The sequence below is a fragment of the Antennarius striatus genome, chromosome 22 (assembly GCF_040054535.1).
Source record: "Antennarius striatus isolate MH-2024 chromosome 22, ASM4005453v1, whole genome shotgun sequence".
In the NCBI taxonomy this organism is placed as follows: domain Eukaryota; kingdom Metazoa; phylum Chordata; class Actinopteri; order Lophiiformes; family Antennariidae; genus Antennarius; species Antennarius striatus.
This window is the reverse complement of record NC_090797.1, coordinates 11,927,836-11,943,276: the sequence shown is the minus strand read 5'-3', so window position 1 is coordinate 11,943,276 and position 15,441 is coordinate 11,927,836. Positions and strand designations below refer to the sequence as shown.

The 15,441-nt window shown below is 42.4% G+C and overlaps 1 protein-coding gene across 6 annotated transcripts in view; it reads left to right on the top strand.

Annotated features, from left to right (window-relative positions):
* nav3 (neuron navigator 3) overlaps nt 1-15,441 on the top strand; it is a 155,901-nt gene that overhangs the window by 19,117 nt on the left and 121,343 nt on the right. For 5 of the 6 annotated variants that reach the window (XM_068307489.1, XM_068307487.1, XM_068307486.1 and 2 more), the window contains exon 1: nt 6,109-6,538. The exons of the other annotated variant lie outside the window; for it this stretch is intronic. In XM_068307489.1, the coding sequence (XP_068163590.1) occupies nt 6,281-6,538 (258 nt within the window). In that variant the 5' untranslated portion in view covers nt 6,109-6,280. Of the gene's footprint in view, nt 1-6,108; nt 6,539-15,441 lie in introns of those variants that run through there. 6 annotated transcript variants of the gene reach the window in all.

Genomic DNA, 15,441 nt, shown 5'->3' with positions numbered 1-15,441 from the left:
ATATATATATATATATATATATACACACACACACACAGAACAATACTAGCATAAAAAGCAGGTACAAATGGAATGATGTTTAAAAAAAACAGCAGCTGGATGGTGTTGATGAGAGCCAATTGTTGTTTTTGGTTCCTTCCTACATCAAGAGTGGACAGGCCCTCCGACAGGCCCTCCATTGTTCGGCACTCTAGCACAGCTTTGGGACAATACTTCACCTTCCCTTTTGCCTCTTGTTTGGAAGAATTAAATTCAGAACTTCCAGACTTTATCAACTCCAGCTGTGGAATTGAAGATTCTCCTTGGACACAAGTCTCTCACAAGAGGGGAAACAGACAATGTGTGGATGAGAGGAAGACAGTGAATGTGAGGGTGAAGGAATGCGATGGTCATAAATGGGATTGATTTACTCAGATTCCCTCTGAAGGAATGGAGGTAATGGGCTTTTGTGAGCTGTCAGCTGTGATTGTGTTCTTTACTGTGACAGAAGGAACGAGTGGAGACAAAGTGATGATTCTGTAATGGAAGGGTGAACTGAATTAATGGGCGGCTGTGTCTTAGATGGTAGAGTGGTTTGTCCAATAACCTCAAGGTTCAAATCCCGCTCCCAGACAATCCCCGTTGTATCCCTGGGGGAGAAACTTCACCCACCTTGCGCTGGTGTGTGAATGTCAATATTTGTTTGGCGGTGGTCTGAGAGAGTTTACCCCGCAGCAGCTATGACTACAGATGTAGTTTACCACCACTGGTGTGATTGTGGAGTGAATGAATAACGGTTTCAGTGTAAAGTGCTTTGAGTGCTTAGAAAGGCACTATATAAATCCAATTTATTATTATTACTGTATTATTATTACTGTCGACCTGTAAGAATTAAAATGTCATCCAAGATGGCAGAATGTCTTCACATAAAATGATGATTTGAAAAAGTGGATCACTGTCATGTGACTAGTTTTGAAGCTGCTTTCTCCTTAGCCTGTCTTTGTGGTCATCTGTGTCATTGTACAGCACTTGTATTCTGTTTTTATTCTTTACAACGGGATGAAAATTCAAACCAATATCACTGATTGTCTTGACATTCCCAATTTTGGTGCCAAACTCTCCAAGGTTGGATCCCAGCAGTAATGCATTACTGAAATTGGAAGAGGAGGAACAGAGAGGCAGAGCCTTACACGAAAGAATCAGATCCCAGGAAGGATTCAGAAAATCTACAGTGGAGAAGTGTTAATAAACTCTGCAAAGGCTGTGATGTCACTGTGTTCAATACCAGGTGAGAATCAACTTGATTAAAGAGGAGAACCAATGTCTTTCATTCAGGAATGATTAGAGCAGACAATCATTTTGAAGAGAACATTTACTGGGTGGATGAACGCAAATGACTGATTTTATTTCCATTACAATTCAGAGGAAAATTTATTCAGACAATATTTATATAATGTCTGCATTAACTTGCTAATCTGCAGTAACAAAGTAGTTCATTTTGCAAATAAAGTATAATGAATGAAATGATAAATATTAATACCTCATTTTTTCTATGTGAAGATTTCAAACTCATGTGGGGAGCAAAGAGCGCTTTCCTATGATATTCCACTGTTTTTTGGTCGTTAGCATGTTGTTTGCACGGCCGACCGACCGCGGAGAAGTCACAGGTTGACTGGATAGCAGGAATTCATGTGTGAATCCTGAACCACAGACGCAGGATGAAAGTGAACGCGTGTTTATGTGCTTCCCAGGTCACGCTTGATGCATGTTAATGCCACCGGCCTGTGTTCACTGAGCCGCCGTGCATGCCTCCATACTCTCAGGCCCGTCTTTGTTGTGCATGTGCCGCCGCGAGTGTGTTTGTTTTATTTTCCATGTTGTCTGACATGTGGTTGACTGATAGCATTCAGAGCGCTGACACAGCGAGCCAGGTGTGTGAAAATCTAACCGGCCACGCTGGGGGATGTGTTTTAGAGTGTGTGTGCACGCTGGGAGGGTGGAAGGTGTGTGTGACCTCTCTTATCTCCAGCACCCCGGTGTATTTGTTTTCACAGCCAAAGCACCACCCCGTCACATGACTGAGGATGGTATCTTTCATATAAACTCCCCACACACACATGAACTGGGGGAAGGTTACCAATCATCCACCCTCTGCATGGAACAGATAACAAACACACAGCATCAATGATTCCATAAGCCAGAAATACCTTTAACTTTTGCTGCCTTAGCCACCGTGAGACTCGTTTTCCAGCAACCGCTAACCTACGGGAGATTGACGTGAACATGACAAAGTGGCATCCGATTCAATCAGGGAGGAATCCATTGTGATTGGATGCATATTAAGCAGAAACCCGAGGCCGTACTTTAGCACAGATAAGAGTATTTCACTGAAGGAGAACTTATCAAACCCAATCACACACGGCGCTGACTGATGCTGCTAAAAGCTGCCTGTGGAGAGGAGCACTTAGCAAGCGTAGGGTACTAAAACGACGCTCTAGGTGAATGCAGATGTCGGTGTGGGTGACCTCGCTTTCATCTATGCCTGCTTGACCCCCACGTCCACCTTCAGCTGGAGCGCATCCCTTCCCACCATGCATTTAGTGGTAGTTTTACCACAAGCCAAGACTGGTGAAGTTTTTGCAGTCACAGGATCTTTAAGTGTGGTGAAATCTCTGTGCGAAAATAAGATACTTACAAAGATTGTTTTTGGAAGAAAAAAAAAAAAAAGATTTCAAAATAGGATTTGAGCAACTATTGTTGTTTGGTTTCGTGAAGACTTCCATCATTTGTCACTGTCAGGACAGCTCACTGATGGTTTGATTAAACTGACTCATACAGACTCAGAGAGCAGAGATATGTGTTGACTATGGCAGAGCCTCTCATGCATGGTTCAGAATCTTGGTTCTCCATGGAAACCAAACAGCTTCTTTTGTCGATTAAATCGGATTCTTTGTATATTCTTGATCATATGCTGTTTGGTTGTTTTGGTCTCTTTTCTGGAATTGGCTTTTTTTTCCCCAATTGTGATTCGTTTTTCAGCTGAACCTTAGACTGAAATGGTCACAGACTTCCTAGAAATGACTGTAATTGTAGCTGGTCAGTAGTTTTGGGTCCGTCTACCTTTATATTGAAATGTTACTCGTTTCAGCTGAGAAATTCAACAAACTAAATAAATGAATGTCATATTTTCTGCTATCTTCGTCAAACGATTCTAAAGCTCGCACTGCTCTCCACACATTTCAACCATGACACAGTTGGCTGTTGCAATATTTTCAGAGATGTGATCGACCGTGACAGCTCAGCATAATGGTGCTGATCTGCACAACGTTTTGCAAATGGAAACTTGAACTAAAAATCTTTGTTGATGTTGACTTTGGAGTGTTCCACTGTTGAAAAGGAAGTTTCAGCATTCTATTACAACAGCAGGCTTTACCTGCACGTTTCAAAAACGAGTATATGAAATACAAAAAAGATTAACTTTATTATGGAAAAAATAATTTTAAGCTATTAAATTTCTAAAACTTGATTATTGATTAAAAGTATCCAGAGCCAATGTTTGTCATTTTGGCTCGTACCAGGTGTCACCATTCCCCACCCAAAAAAACATCATGTCTGCAGCATAAGGAGTTTTTCTCCATAAACCAAAGAAAAATTGAGGAAGGGAGGTTTTCTTTAGATCTGTCTGAGACAGCGTCGCAGTGTGAGCTCAGTGTTGACTCGGCAACCCTGCAATGGAACCTTGTCGGATTTGGGATTCCCGACAGTTCGAGGCGGTCCTGAGAAGTTTGGATGCCCGCCAAGTGTGCTGCGATTCGTGCGGCTCAGCAGGCAAGCAGCAGTCAAAGTTGTACAAAAGCCATTCATTCACGTGTAATCCTGTTGTTTTAGGCTCGTCATGATAGCTCCCGGTTCATGATTGAAAACATGCTGGAGTAGCCCTGCTATTCTGGGCTGCGAGAGGCAGCATCCCTATTAAGGCAATTGACTTTCAGGGGAAGTGAGGCAGTGCAAAAGTGAGTAAAAGAGGAAGTGGTGGTGTGCATACAGCCATCAAGGGATTCTTACCTTGACATTTGACCTTTTTGTCTGGCTCAGGCTCAGCTCCAAGTCAATGATGTCTTACAAACTACAAGTTTTGGAGATGAGCATTGCATTTGCTCTTACCTCCTTCACTTTGCTTTTTATTGGACTGTGCAGTGTTAAATAGTTCCGGTCTGCTATGACACGACATTGTGCCCCTCTGATTCCAACACATCTCCCTCGCCTCTCTAAACTGAACCAGATGGAAGCTTTCCATATAAAATGTCCACTCCCTTTTATGTCCCACATAGAGAGGAGAACCCTCAAGGAAAAAAAAAAGAGTAACTTTGTGTTATAATGTGCTTGTTTAATGCAGCCCAAATGCTCATCTGTCTTTCACCGAGCATCAAAACAACTCGCAGAGAACATATAGTTCCTAATCAGAAATGCCTCCTACCAGATTTATCTCAGTTGCATTTTTTTTTATTCATGTAACAACTTCAACCTGGAAACAAGTCGGAACAAAGTATTATGTGATGTAAGTGGGCAGTATTTTAACGGACAGTTTAGTGTATTTACTGCTGTGGTTGCCATGTTTGTGAGAGATGCCATCACCTTCCTGCACTGATACGTACACCAGACATGGACGCAGCCTCTGTTTCTTGTGAGAGATCAACAGTCTGAGAGCAGATTGGCAGCCTCTACTAGAAGCTGCTTTGTTCTAACTTTTTTTTTTGCTTCACCATTGCAAATTTAATAACTTTAAACTAAATGCGTGACTCCAAATTCTGAGTAAGCCATTATTCATAATGGTGCGTTCATTAAGAATATCACCCATACCATTAATCATTCTAATTTTGGCTGCATGAAGCAAGCTCAGTAGCGGTCATTATCATTATCCAATAATCAGTAATATCTAAAGAAATGAAAGCCACTGATGTTGCGAGTGGGGTATATCATTTTGGTCATGACATGGTTGGGTGTCCAAAGATAAATTTAACATTTTTTAGACCTATTCCAAATGTTTAATATATAGGATTTGTTAAATAATTCACTCACAATTTTGCAGCCGTGGGCACTCATGAAATATTAGTTATATCTGTATCGAAATGAAAAGCGAGAGCTGAAAAGAGATGCTAGAATTCTGCCCACGTATTTTATGGAGTTTCCACCATGACGTGTTCACTTGATTGTTCGGGTTTCACTTTTTGAAAGTTTCAGATATTGTCTGTTACATGACCTTTAACCCTGGGGAGGGGAGAGTTTCACATTCCGTCCCTGCACCTGATAGGCACTTTGACGCACACTCAGTATAATAAATAATATCATAAAATGTCTGGGAGCTGGACAGCGCTGCCATCTCCTTGATTTTAACCTGACACTGAAATAGTGATAGCTACAAATAACACCAAATACAAAAGAGGGTACATCCATAGCATAATAAAATACTTTTTATTAAAAATACACTACTATTTTATGCGTCTGATTGCTTTATTTGATTAAAGAGGAAGAGAATGGCTAAGAGAGAGTTACTGAGAGAAAAACTCCACTGGAATCTGATGATCTCTGTAACAGGAACCAGTTGAACAACAACAAAAGTTGGTGCTTCATTAAAAAACAAAACTGAGACTCCCTGAGATTCTCTCTTCTGATTCCAAACCTGAAGTAGTCATTTTTAGATTCCCTTATTCCACCTCTCAGGGCTTTTCCCCATTTCCAGTTTTTACTGTTTGTATCGTCAGTGGGAGGAACGGCTCCAGACGTAGATGGTGTCTATTTCTAGTGTTCGGTGTTAGGCTGAAGAGAGTGAGACAGAGACAGACCTGTTTTGACAGTTGTGTTGGAGCGCTGAATGCGTTTACCCTGCCAGGTCTGAGTAATCGTGCTTGCGTGGAGCACTGGTTATACCTTCTAGAGTTCACGCCCCCTTGAACTGTTTTGGCCGACTTTGTGGTACACTTCTGACAGCGAGAGACTGGGAGGGAGAGAGAGTGAGGGAAAGGGAGGGAGGAATGTTGCTTGTGGGAGGAGAAGGAGGAGGGAATGAATGGGAGGAAGGAGAAGCTTTCCCAGTTTCTGTGAGTCCTGCTTGCAGCGGACTACAGAATGAGCGCAGTTGCTTTCCTCTCAGTCTGAGAGGCAACTGCTTCGCTCTTTTAGTTTTGTAGTTTTCCTGTTCTGTGAGTCCTTGGCAGGAGTCACTACAGGTCAGCTTTCCTTCCCTCGTTGTGCTTTTAGACACTGTCCTGTAGTGTTCGTCTTTTTTTGACTGAGACGCACCATGCCGGTGGTTGGCGTAGCTTCCAAGCTCAGGCAACCAGCTGCAATGGGCACCAAGCCAGTGCACACCGCCCTGCCAATCCCCAATGCAGTCAGGACGGCCACCTCGCCGGCCTACATGGCTCGGCAGCAGGAACTCAAGACAGGTGATGGCACCCCGGGGCTCTCGTGCCAACTATCAATGAAGTCTGATTGCCAGAAGCTGAAGACGCCTGAAGGGAAGTCCAGAGCGGAGATGGAGGAGAGCAAAATCTGCAAGGTTGGTAGAGATGGACTGGGATCTGTGTGTGAAGTGAAGCACAGCGAGGCTCATCAGGTGTCAGGGGTGAAAGAGCAAGATGTCAGGTTTACCGTCTGTCTCTCTACCATGCTTTCTTTCTTCCCTGTTTTCATATTGAGCAGGTGTTTCCATGTGAAACAGCACCAGCTTGAAGTGATGAGTCATGTGTGCTACGGTGAGATGAGGATCACGCTACTTTTATTTTCTTGTAATCAACGTAGAGAGGAAATTAGGTGAGTCATGCATGTGACCTCATCCTGCAGCCTGATCATTTTGCACATCACAGTAATCAGTGTGTGTGTGTGTGTGTGTGTTTGTGTGTGTGTGTGTGTATGTGTGTGTCTGTGTGTGTCAGTAGCAGAACAAGAGGTTTGATATTTAAAGTAGGTAGTAAAGAATCGTAAAAGTTCACCTGAGCAGTGAACCGTGTCTGCTCTTCTTATCACTGGGGCTACTTTAGATGCCCCAAAGATGAAGGGAACGTCTGACTCTGCTCTTCTCCTTTGTCGTCTGTTCATGATGTTGGGGTAAAGTGTCAGATTAAGAGCCCTACCCCCCTGATTTCCAGAGGATATTCAACATACCCTCAGCAGACTGCGTTAATAGATGCACAAATTATTGCTGTTCACTGTAGTAAACTCAGTCTGGTCAGAGTTCTGGGGAAATGTTTGGAATAGTTTCTCAGAATGTGACGGAGAAGGCGGGGTTGCTCAGTCTTCAGTTTTTCAAAACTCCCCGCCAAATCTGCAGAGCTCCGGTCCGACCCACATCCCAAACTGTCAGACTGAACAAACTGAAACTTTCCTGTTAGACCGGTTGAGTCCCCCCCCACCCCCACCCTCTGCTACGCACTGCTTCTTTCTACCGTTACAAGACTTCCCAACAGGGATGGAAAAAGTTTGTAAAAGACTTCCAGAGTGTGATTCTTTTTTTGGCTTTCAGACTTTTGATACTGAACAAATCTGATGGTTTTCCTCGTGACCTGCAGGAAATGTGGACAGGAGGCTACAAACAGCACTCCCCTACCTCTAAATCTGCCCAGCGTGTCCGTGACTGAGTGCAAATGGCCTGCAGGGTTGACTACAAGGGAGGGGGTTCATCATTAACCTGCCGCTGAACTGCCAAATTCAGCTTGACTTACAGCTTAACACAACTCCTGCCTGGTCTGTTAAAACTGGCTCTTCGAGTCAGAGAAAGACGATGCTCACGTCATCCTCTGAAAGGAAAACCTTCATGTAGTCAATATTTCATTTCTTCCTCATTCCTTTACCCACATGCCCCTCTGTGGTACATTGCAGGTGCTTCTGATTGGTGGTTTTAAGGTTTGACCTGTGTTCCTATGGATTGAGGATCAATGTGCCAACCCGCTGCTCCTCCACTTGAGAAGCTTGTAGACAGAACTCTGCAGCCTGCCCCAGCCTGTCAGTGTGGGTGAGGAACTGGCAATATGGAGGGGGTAATTAGTCTGTCTAATTGTGTTGTGTCGTCCCATGGGAGCTTTAATCTCAGGGCTTTAAAGAGGAAGAATAGGAGAGAAGGTGGTGTAATCGCTATTATTACTCCTTCACATTATCCAACACTCCCTATTTGGTTCGGAGGACCCTTATCAAGCACAATCAAGTGTAGGATTGTGTGCTAGTTTGTTAGCGGTGCATGACTGTGACTGCATGCTTGTTTGTAAAGAAGCAACCCCTCTCTATATAGTAGTGATGGCATGCATTGACTTGTTCTCATGAGGTTAAACAAATTCTATCCTGGGTGACGGATCAACATCTCAGGTTGTTGTTGGTGGTGGGAAGTTTTTCTGGTGAAAAGCCAGATTGATGTGGGACATTTAGAATGACATTAGTAAATACTGTAGAGCAACAGGCACTCAGCACAAATGGGAAGCACAATTATCAAAGAAATTTGCAAAGTTCAGCACCATCCTGACAATATTCCTGCACATCAATCAAGACACAAGACGCTGAGGTGCTAAACAGAAAGGATGGACTGTTTGGATTGTTAAGAAAAGTCCTGCTGAAGTTTATTTGCTGTGCATTTCCTTCTGATGTTACTGCTGCTCCTTTGACATCCACAGTAATATTTAACCGATGGAGCCACGCTGCACTCAGGCTCCATGTGTTACAGGGGGTGATGCAAGGTGCTATTGGGCTGTCTAATGGTGCATGAAGGGCACAATTAAGCTGCCCCAGACGAGCTTAATTTTGGACACCATTCAGAATCCGTTCCGGCTAATCTCAGCTGTATTAATGCAGTCTGTGTGTATTATGGGATAATTCCTGCTGTAACTCTGCACAGTAGACTGCACCTACTTTTAACGTGTACCTGCAGGTTGTCTTTTGTCTCTGGAGGTGTACACGTGTTTTTCACCTGATACATGTGTGCATGTAATAAACATGAAGCCTGACTGTCTGCCTTTTAAACATTAAGTAATTTGATGATTGAAGCCCTTTTCTTACATTTGTACTGCTTTTTCTTTATCACTTAAATCTACCTTTGCACAAATGGGGTGAAATATGTACTTATACTACAATGTAATTACTGCAGTGTTTATACAGTAGTGGGAATTTTATATAAAATCATGCAAATAGGGACTGTGGATGTAATCATGCAGCAGTTTAACTTCAAATTCAGCAGTTTGTTTGATGTCCTGTAATGACCCTTACTTGAGGGAGTCATCCTGATCACATCTCATCATTTTGATTGTGATAGATTTAAGCACTTAGCCTTATAATTTCTTATGTGGATGTTGATAGAACAGTTCCCACAAGTTTCTTTGCTGGCGTTGTGCAACACTAGTGTTCTTCTGTCTGCATCCATCTTGGGTTTTCGGGTTGTCAAGGGGTTCCCACTTTCCCTTCATGAACGAGAGGAAAGCAAGTCGGGACGTTTACTCTTCCAGTCATGCTCTCCACTGACAGTTCAAATCAGTCAGTGCCTCAGGCGCTGCAGGATGACGAGCTGGAATGAAGAGCTTATCTGACTCGACTGAGCTTTAATGAAGTGTCACTACCGCTGATAGGGAGTTATCTTGTGGATCAAGACTTGTAGCACATGTTTGAATCACCCGGTCCAGAGACTTATTTAGTGGATGATTTGAAGTTTTTATACGTGGATTTAAAGACTGTATATAAGACTTTATTAGATCTACAGTTTGACATTAGAGTGTATAGCTTGATAGATTTAATCTTCACTTATCCTGGAAAAGCTGCAAGTGTCCCCATGGGATTGATTCCAAAGTACATCTCTTCAACATTTTAACCTGCTTTGGAATGTCACATTTAGAGTAATGGCTGTCCTGACCAACTGACCTTTGTGTTCTCAGTCCTGACAAAAACATTTCAAGAATTGATCAGCTCAGCTTCCAGAGCCTATTTAGCTCTTTAATAGTGCACTCGTTCTCTTCTTCTATGGGAAAAAATATTTGGAGAAATAAAGTTGTTGGTTCTTTTACTGTCTTGTAACTTTTATTCCTTTCTTGTATGGACTTCAGTTTGGTACAATAAGTATTCTTATTTCTCTTTGGGCCTGCAGTATGATGTCCTCTCTGGTGTACAGGACACAGTCATACTGACTATGTTGACTGTATCTTACTACAGACGTGCAGCTACAGCGTACAACAGCCGTGCGCTATTTTTATTTCCCTCTGATGTCGGGCAAATGCCATTACAGAATGTTGCTGTTCAAGAATAAGTACACAAGTGTTTGCTGGAAGTGCAGACAAGTGCCAGACACACTAACACTGAGAAGATTATCAAGCTTCTGTATATAATACATGTCCACTGACCTCTGCTTCCCTTAATATTGGCTTTGTCTTTTGTATTTCTTTATCTACTTTCAAGTTTCATGTTGCATTTTCATTCAAACAAAATAAATGAATTGTTGCAAACATTGAATAAAAACATAAAATCATCTGAACCAGACAAATGTGCACGTAATACTGAAATAACGTCAGTTCTAGTAAATATTTAGATTAGCTGCATTGAAGTGACATTGACATCATGGTCTATTCTTGTGGTTTTTGTGAACAGAAGAAGGAAGGAATGTTGGCTATGGTAGTCAGTGCGTCGTACTCAATGCTTTAATTTGTGTATGCTTTCTGAGAAATACAAATACACAAAGACATAGCGACACATTGTAAAAGATATGGTACTGTCATAACGTCATCTCAGCTCTGCACCATCAGGTGAAGTGGATTGGATTGGGTCCTACCTCAGTCTTCTACCAACAGGAAGTGCTCACAAACCACAATCTCCACCTAGTGGTCAAACGTGGCTACTAAACTGAGGGGATGTACTATAACTAGTATTTCAAACTGCTATTTCAAAGGAGTCACTCAACCAATACATTTTAAATGGAATACCCAAATTAGGACTTCAGACAATTTAATTAACAATTGTGATTGGGGTGTCATCGTTTGAAAAGCACTTATTGAAAGCAATTTTCCTCTTCATCTGTTTCCCACTTGAGTAGCTCTGACTCTGCTGAAACAACAATGGACTAGAGGGGCTGACCTGTTCTAGCAGAGGGTGGGAGTGTGGATGTTAAGTTTGAGAGGGTGTTTGAATGTGTCCTAATCTATTGGTCATCTTCTCCGTGCAGTGGACTCCATATCTGGAAGAGAAACGTTGTTGTGAGGGAGGCGTGAACTTGAACAAGCAGGAAGAGCATCGTTGATGTGTTCGCTCTTCATCCAGACAGCGATGTCAGGAAGTACACTGATGTGTTTGGAGAGTTCAGGTCTGATTGATCCAAACTGTGTTCATGGACAGTAAACCACTGCTAATTCAGTTTCAGTACAGGATGTCACCATAGTTTCCTGAGGTTGAAGCAAAAGGACCAAGATGGTTACTCTATGCTGTTGCTCGGTGATGTATTGTCATTGCAGTTTAAGTGAAATGTACAGGGTGAACGTCAAGTCTGTGGTCTGCTCCACCAATTAGATCTGAAAGAGGATTTTAAACCATAAGAATATCAAATTAAAGCAGGAAATGTAAGGAAATAGCTTTACGTTACCACATGTCGCAGCTGAAGAGCTCCCACTGATGGGATCCAATCGCTTTGTAGCCTTCGTCCCACCGTTGAGATCCCTTAATGACCTCTGAGTCCAAATAGGGAGAATACCTGAGACAGTGTTGTTCTCTCTTTCTCTCTCTGGCCTTCCTCCGGTTCTTTTGTCTCACACGCAGTATTTCATTGGATTTGGTGCTGCGGGGAGTCTGCTGTCAGCTGCGGTGTTTAAATCTTGAAGTGAGAACACACAGAGTGGCTGATGTTTACAGTACAGCAACCCTGGTTAAAAATACCCTCCCCTGAAAATACAGTCACAACTTTCACTCTCAAAACACGGAACAAAATAAGTTTAACTATTTATGATTCCCCACATTGAATATGTAGCTAAACCTTCTGCCTTGCTTAAGGGCATCCAGGCAGGATAGATGTTTGCCTCGGCAGCTTGCACCTGGCTTTTAGGGCTACACGCACTTTCTGGCCTGAGGCTCTATAGCTGAACAAATCACTGGCATTACAGCACACAAAGCTCCGTGCTGCCCTGTTATTGTCCCGTCATATTCTGCGGTCTCCTTCTGATGTTTTTAACTGTGTTTTGTTTGCGAGCCATCAGCCATGTGTGCTATGGAGCCTCATATGACACATGAACAGAAAACACTTGATCCAGGCCGTCTACTCGTTCAAAGATAGGCTTGTAAAGTGATACTGAAGAGGGACTGGCCACAAAAACACAAAGAATAAAGTAGTGAAGGAGTGTGCATTTAACACACAAACACACTTCACATATTGCATCATGTGCATCTGTCTGATCCTAATAATTAAATCATGACTGATCACAACACACTTACACACACATACACAGAATACACACCAGCAGGCCTCCTGTCTCATTACCTCACATTCATTCAAACACTACAGGACGCGCCTTTCTGTCTGTTTGGGATGGTTGCTATTTATATTAATGGACCTGAGTTTTCCTCAGCGTACACACACACACACACACACACACACACACACACACACACACACACACACACGCAAAAGTGATATGTTGAGTGTCTCATATTTCCTTCATTTGTCTCCATCTACTTGTCAACAGTCTCTCTGTTTTCTTCATGTCCTCTACTCTCCGTCTTTTAAACCCCTCCATCCTTTCTTTTCACTCCTCCCCAGTTTTTCTTTTTTTTCCACTCTAACTTCTGTCACCAACTATTCCCAGAATTCCTCTGAGTCGTTTCCTGACCTTCTTTTTCAGACTGGACTGTTACTCATATTTTCATCTGATTCATTTACTGGTATTTTCCTTCCACCCTCCTCTCTCTTTGTCATTTGTGTTCCCCTGTCCTGTCCCCATCATCTTTTCCTCCACCTTCCTCCCTCCCTCTTTTCTCCTTTCTTTCTTCCTCTGTGAAATTCACAATGAGAAAAGCAGCAGGAGAGAATTACCCCACACCTGGCTCAGTTGCCTCTCCAGCTGTCACAGATAACCTTCCCTCTGTCGGACCAATAGGTCGCTTGTCTCTTTTCCTTCCTTTCTCCTCAAGTCCTTCAATCATTTTTATTATTGTCCTCTTTAATGTGTCATGTTTAACCACGACACAGGCAGCTGCAAGGAAACATCTGGGAAATCCACAACAACCTTTTGTCAAAAATTGTTTGACCAATCGTGGACCGAGGGTAAAGCATATGCCCTAGCATGTGTAAGGATTATTGCCCTGTGGCTGCGTTCTTTATTATTCCTCCTTTATTCAGGCCTGCAAACAGAAGGATGTTCCGGTGAATGTTGCCTATTACATTTTTACAGTTCGATTGATTGTAAATGTACAACTATGTATTAAAGAATTGACAGTTTTATAAAGGTTTACTGTTTACTTCAATATCAAGTACAACTAGAACCAAGGCAGTCACAGACTTCAACATCCTGCGACACCCATGAATTCAAAATTCTACCCTGACCTACTTGCATAGGTCGAAGATCAAAACTAGTGCTCTATGGTCTTACTCACACTGGCCTTCTTCCTCGTCTTTCTATCTTACTCGGTTGCTGAGTGTACAAAAGTTGAAATTTGACCTTGACCTAGTATTCTTAAGGTCAAGGTCATCATCTCATTTTCATCCCCTTTGCTGCCTGAGTAATGTGCTCTTTTTTCCCATCTTTCTACCTGCAACGGTTGCGAAGATATTTGGTGGACTAACAGTTGAACGGACGGATGAAAACACGTCCATTACATCACAGCTTTGAAGCAAGATGTGAAAAGAAACTTGAGCGTAAGTTCAGCACAGCACACGAGTGTGAGCACACACCAAAGCAACTGAATATTCATGAAATATTCAAAGACTGCGTGATTTCATCAGTCTCAAAATAAATGGATTAGAGTGTTTTTAGAGCAAAGGCGTCTCGATAGGACTTACTCCAGCAGAGCTCCACAGTAACACGAAATAAAAGCAGTGGCTGCAGTGGTTCACAGGTGTCAATGTTTTTAACGATTAAAACGTGGGAGGAAAACGGCATCAATCATCCATCCATGGGTTGAATTTGAGGGCTGACTCTTGGGTGTTTTTGATAAACAAATAGAAAACCATCCCTCAGAGGCAGATGGCTGGATGAAAAGCTTCTGGTGGGATACTGGGTGTTGGTTAGTTGCCGTAACCTCCCTTGGCACAGGCTTTTATAGGGCGCTTAACAGAACGAACGCATATGTTTTTCAGTGGTTCGCCCTCACATTTAGACTCATCATTTCCCTCAACCAGCATCTATGTTCTCATTATTTTTCCACCTTTTTTTCCCCAATCCAGACATGTCGGTTTGTCTTATTTTCTGCGTTTTGTCTGTGCACGACTTATGTAAAGGTCAATAAAAATCGCAAATGGAAATCATTATTCTTTCTCATGTATTTCTGTTTACTCTGCGCAGAAGTGCTCTGTGAAGCTTTTTTTTTTAAAGCATTTGGTGGAAATCCTTTTTAGATTGCCTTCTTCTACCACATGCTCATTTAGCATCAGGAGCCCCAGTTCATAGGATTTATATTGTCTGAAAAACAGTCATCAGGTCAAACGTGACAGGCATAAAATTTAGTTAGAAGCAATCAGAAAACACACATCTTTGAAGATTTAGAAAGCATAAAAACACATTTTGAAACATGGTGTACTGTTATATGAATGTCGTGAAGAAAACGTTTTTGCTCTTACATTATTTATAAGAACCATTTCAAACTCTGAATACAAAATATGGTCACACTGCAATATTTTGAAAGTTGAGATTTTATTCCTAAATGTAAGACAGCTGTCATTTGACTTTTCAACGCCGTCCTGGCAGCGTTCGACTGCACCGGACACACCGAAAAAACCGGCCCTGAGAGGCAGAGTGGATGAGGTCATCGGCTCCCTCAGTGGTGCATGACCTCTCCAGCCTGGGGCCTATCTGTAGAGCCCTGTGGCAGCATTTGATATGTCCATGTAAATGGACTGTGAAACTGCATGTTGTGAAGCTGCAACTGGAGCCTTGTGGGTCCATGACTATGTCTGTGTCAATAAAAACGAAATGAGTTTTTTTTTTTTTTTTTACAGTAATATAAATTATAAAGCAGGTTTTTAGTAGTCGAGGTCGTGGTGGTTGAGATTTAATGTTGCTGTCTGAGAAGAAATTGGACTCCTGGTCTAAGTTCCTCCTGTTGGTGGCGTGAGTTTTCTCAGGTGTCAATCAACCAGAGGTTGAATGTCTAATATTACTGAGTTGTACAAAAACAAACAGCAGTGTGTGTTAGCCAATGAAAAAAATGAGATGGGATTTAACTGCACTGTACGTATTCATATCAGACTTCCTGTGAGCTACAGATGGGCCTGTTCCACAAAAACACTGTGAACAAAAA